The sequence below is a fragment of the Nicotiana attenuata genome, chromosome 6 (genome assembly GCF_001879085.1).
Source record: "Nicotiana attenuata strain UT chromosome 6, NIATTr2, whole genome shotgun sequence".
Classification (NCBI taxonomy): Eukaryota; Viridiplantae; Streptophyta; class Magnoliopsida; order Solanales; family Solanaceae; genus Nicotiana; species Nicotiana attenuata.
In genome coordinates this window covers 89,634,912-89,639,918 of record NC_031994.1, presented here as the reverse complement: position 1 = coordinate 89,639,918, position 5,007 = coordinate 89,634,912, and the positions used below count along the sequence as shown (strand labels likewise).

Here is a 5,007-nt window from a genome sequence, read left to right as displayed (position 1 = left end):
TGATGCTTTCTCTACTCGGTTAGGACGAGCTGAGCCATTTATCTCAGTTGGGCCTGGTCCAATTTATAACAAAGAGGGGACTTGTAGCAGCTCAATTCACAATTTTCTAAGCACAGATACATTCCCCAATCTTCAGTATCAAGTACTCACTGGTTAGACGAAGGGCTGTATATTTATGATTTTGTACGACGACGAAACATGAAGCTGTACAATAGGGGAACTGTGGGAGCGGGACGCTATGGGGAGGCCTAACGAGTAACGATAGTTCACAGTCCGACTGCTAATTCGAGCAACCTTTCGAACAGACGAGATTCCGCATATACTCATTTCGAGATGATGACATGTTAGCCTTATAACTGCTAATTGAGGCCTAAGGTATAGCAGTCAAATTCAATTTTTCCGATAATTTGGAGTATTCACATCTTATCAGATAAAATGAAACCATACAACCTAATTCCATAAGCAACTTGACAATGACAAGTAGTTCATTTTAATTTTTAAGCTAATACTAGCACTCAAAAGATTTAAGTAGACCTGCAGTGGTAACATCTCCATTTAACATCATCTTTTGCGAGTATCTTTTCCGAGGAGCCACCTGTTGTCGCTTTATCAGTTTACCAGCTTATAAAGTAAAGTGTTATGAAAGCAGTTGCAGCAGTTCGGTAGCGCAACAAAAAATCATTTGGTTCAAGTCAAAGTCCAAAGGAAGAAATAAAAAAAATCCAGTATGTGGCTATCGATTATTGAACTCGGCATTTGGAGAAAATGGGTGTATAATTCCAATAGAGTATGTCAAGTCTGTGATTAAATTCTAAAAGGAAAACCTTCACCGACACAGCAGCCATAAGAACAACTGATCCACAAAAAGCAAACAAAACCAAAAAACTTTTGAATCCTGAGTTTGTAGAGCAACTAAATCTCTCATCATCTCAACCAGATTTATTCCGGCAGAAAAATTGCAAGCCACTATCAGTGATGATCATCGTCATCACCATGTCCATCTGGAGGTCCTCCAGGGCCAACCACCTCCAACTGCATATAATTAAATCATTCCCAGTATGAGCTTCATAATGCGTACAAGCTTAAGAAATTAAAGTCAGCATGGATCAGCTCATTATTTGGACTGGCATTATTGATGCTGAGACATGGCATACCATTACCATACTTGGACGATTGTTGGCTAGAAGTAGAACTTTACAGCTCATATTCCCTCCCTCCCTCCCACCTACCCCTCTCAATATTTGAAAAAAAAAAAAAGACGCAAAATATCACCCCTATTGCTGGAAGGAATCTGAAATTTCAGCTGATTAACGAAAGCAGCAGCCGTTCACACACAGACGGATATGAATTCATGTACCTAAAAATTCCTTAACAGCCTAGAACTTAATAATATGGCCCAAGATAGAAATTTTGTACTTACCACAAAATATTGTGTGCATACTGGGCATTCATGTGGCTTGCCCTTCTCGAGCCAGAACCAAACAACATCATGCTCATCTTCTGTTAAATTAGAAAAAGACTCAGAAGACAGAGTGAACTGGCTAAAGGGAAAATCTGTAGTGGAGACTTTTTTTCTCTGATGTTACGGAGACTTACCGCCTTCACTTCCTGGACATCCTACAATTCTTCTGTCATAGTAGGATTTAACAACAGCTGGTGCTTCCTGCGTTTAAATATATTCAATTGTTTGATCACACTCCTACATATCTAATGGAAAGAAAACTTACAATAGTAGTTTATCAATCTAAACAATCTATTTACGCATAATCCTTTTGTTTTTGTTGAGAAATAATTCATTATCCCGAACCTATACATAAGAAGGAATAGCAGTGAACGTCCGAATTAGATTTGTTTGAGGACTCATAAGCACACAATGTTTTACTTTCGCAGACCTCATTGTTGACAATAACAAGATAATTGCACTTGTTTATAATCGAGAAATTCCAGAGACGGTTTGAAACTCGGTGGATAACGGGTCGCCTCTCTACCCTTTCTCCACTTAAACCCCTCTGCAGCAAAGTTCGAACCTCACGGCGTGTACCAAACCCACACACATTTGCCGCGCTCTTGCCACTAGACCAAAGCCCAAGGGCGACGTGATAATTACATTTGTGTTTTTTAAAATGTTACACACAAAAAATATAACAAAGATTTTAGCCAACTCACACAACAAATTGAACATTGGAACGCTGAAAGACATGTGAGAGAAATCGATTGAGGTATGAGTTTGACATGAGTATTTCAAAGTTTGATAAGTTCCTAGTGAATTCTGAAAGATCTAGTCGAAGTATCCATCCTCAAGCAGAAAGGAAGACTTTGTAACAGTCTGAGAACTTGAACTGATCTGTTTAAGCTTCTCATAGCAAAAGAAAATGCTAAGCTGCACTTGCATGCATGTGCACTTATTCACACATGTACATGTCTTTCTTGTAGGTGAATGGTTATGCCTTATGAATAAAAATGATGATGAAAGGTTAAATACTTAGAAACCGCATTGCTTTCAAGATACAACCCATCTAAGCTGACAATATTTTATAGCCATGTACAAGTGTTAATGGAAGATGCAATCCAAAATGATCACTTTTGTTTCCATGTACAAGCTAACATATCTTGTGAAAGAGCAAAGCAAAAAGAACATAAGCACGTGAACTAGGGTTAATATTTGAGTGATAATAACACTAGCCATTAGCTTGCATGCCAACGAACAGCTGGCACATCATTAGATTACTGAGCATGATCCATAGAAGGAGATAGTATTGACTATTCAATATTCCACAGCAAACACAAAGACAAAGAAGTAAGCAGCACTGCACTTCAATTAAACAGATTTATTCTTATCCAAATTTGATTTTTTTCACTTGAAGCAAGAATAGAGAGGAGAAGAAGTGGAAGTGTGGAACGCGTTTTGATTCCCTATTCGGTTAGAAAGTGAAAGCACAGACAGCTCACAGTCGTCACTCATCTTTTTCAACCTTTCAAAATTGCACATAAGACGGGAGGTGAAGCTCATCTACTTCTACTTCACTAGTGCCAGAAAACATGGGGCAAGAACGAACTAGCTCTGATGCCCCTCCCCTCCTTATGTGAAACACAGCATCATGTTTAACTTTTACTATCCAAGTTCAAAACAGTAATAGAAGTCTTGCTAAATATTATGGATAAAATGATTACCACTGCACTTGAAAGAGGGAGAGCAGCACCTACCTACAATTTATTACTCCTCCGTTTCAATTTGTGACATAATTTGGCTAGCTATGGAGTTTAAGAAAGGGAAAAAGCTCTTGAAACTTGTGGTCTTAAACATGCCATGAGCTTTTTGTTGCTATAAAAGCATGCCACTAAGGGTAAAACAGGGAGTTTAATGTTAAATTGTTTTCAAAAATAGAAATCATTCTTTTTTGAATGGAATAAAAGAGAAATGGTGACACATATAAGGGAACAGGAGGGAGTACTTTACTTAAGAAAGTCGCAGTGGCTATACAAAATATATGAACATTTCAGAACTAGATAAATGTGAAGGAACAGAAATTGGAATCTTTACAAGGCGAACATGGGCATCTTCTTTCAGACACTTGTAATGTATATACACTACAAAATCAATACTGAATGCTGGACGAAACTTCAGTTTTGTCATACGCAATATGACCTAATAGAAACCGTACTCATACATATCAGTAGATAGAGAAACTCAGTCAAATACCTAAACAAACGGCTGTTCCAACAATACCTATTCATGAGTGATGCACACTATCCATGATAGAAAGAGCTAAATATCATCACAAATGCATGCTACTGGCTTTATCTAATACAATGATACCCATGGGATAAGATAAAAACAACTTCATTAACTGACAACAAAGGTAACAAAAACAAGAAGCAATAACCACGTTTTGCCAATTTAAACACAAAAAGAATATGCACACTGACCTTTGTGCCAAAAGGACCTTCAGGAAAGTTGATGTCAAGAAGTTCCTTTCCCTAAGCACGAAACAAACACACATATCAAGTATAAGTTACAGTCACAACTAACAAGTATGCTTGAATCAATATATTTCAATTAGACTATTAGTAGAAGCAAACATATAACATCAAAATCCTAAACGATTAAAAATCACTCACTTGAAGCTCAGCTTCAAGCTCTTCGCGCTCGTGACCGGTCGCAATTGGCATTACATCCTCCACACTCTTCTTCACAACATTTTCTGCTCCACAAAACAACGAATTCACAACAAAAACAAATCAAATATACAATACATATATATACATGCTTATATATGAATAAACGCATATATGTGTGTGTAAATGCTTAAGATCTGATGAAATTAGCGTTACCTGAAGCAGTACTGAAGTGGCGAGAGGAGAAAGGAACTGCGGGTTGGAAAGACGCCGGAGACGGCGATAAGGAGGCGGCGGCGGCGGCGGAAAACCGATTGGATTTAGGGGCAGATCGGAGTTGGCTTAAAATCCGAAACTGGGTACTAAGTCTCCTCCACATGGTTTTCTTCAAGAGTTAGGGTTTCGATTCGATCTCAGGTCAGGTATGGCTCCTTTTGGATGAGATCAAGAGTTCTTTTATCAGTCTCTTTCTCGTTGTTGTACTTTTTTAGAAGCTTTTTGGGCGTAGAAAATGAAATGAAATGGAATGAGAGAGCGTAAGGGTGGCACAGGCCCGAGGCCCAAGGGTTGACTCGCTCGTGAGACAATTTCTCCCACCGTGTGTGGAATGTGGATAGCTGTTTCGTCAAATTTCTAATTTTAACTAACCCTTACACAATTTACATTTCTATGTATAGTAAGTATTTTTTATTTTATTTTTTTGTGACCAATTTGCCATTCAATTTAATACTATTTCTATAATTTTTGGCATTAAAAAGTAAATCTACCTTTCAATAAAATATGATGTAATTAAAATAACATAAGATTAATCAATTCATACTTGGCCGGCTACAACACTCATAGCCCGTTTGGCCAAGCTGCAAAAATCAGCTTATTTTGAGAAGTGTTTTT

General features: G+C 37.8%; 1 protein-coding gene across 1 annotated transcript; it reads right to left on the bottom strand.

Annotated features, from left to right (window-relative positions):
- Window positions 707-4,752, bottom strand: LOC109227416 (putative cytochrome c oxidase subunit 5b-like). Its single transcript, XM_019392567.1, has 6 exons — window positions 4,333-4,752; window positions 4,120-4,202; window positions 3,928-3,978; window positions 1,597-1,663; window positions 1,421-1,500; window positions 707-1,032 (listed from the first exon to the last, which is right to left on the bottom strand). Exons 1-6 carry the CDS (start codon window positions 4,493-4,495, stop codon window positions 970-972), a joined length of 507 nt encoding a protein of 168 aa, XP_019248112.1. The 5' UTR covers window positions 4,496-4,752; the 3' UTR covers window positions 707-969.

Coding starts and splice junctions, on each gene's coding strand:
- LOC109227416 (XM_019392567.1), bottom strand. CDS start 4,495: ATGTGGAGGAGACTTAGTACCCAGTTTCGGATTTTAAGCCAACTCCGA. Junction 4,203..4,332: donor CCACTTCAGTACTGCTTCAG/GTAACGCTAATT, acceptor TTTGTGGAGCAG/AAAATGTTGTGAAGAAGAGT. Junction 1,033..1,420: donor TATGCACACAATATTTTGTG/GTAAGTACAAAA, acceptor AATTATATGCAG/TTGGAGGTGGTTGGCCCTGG.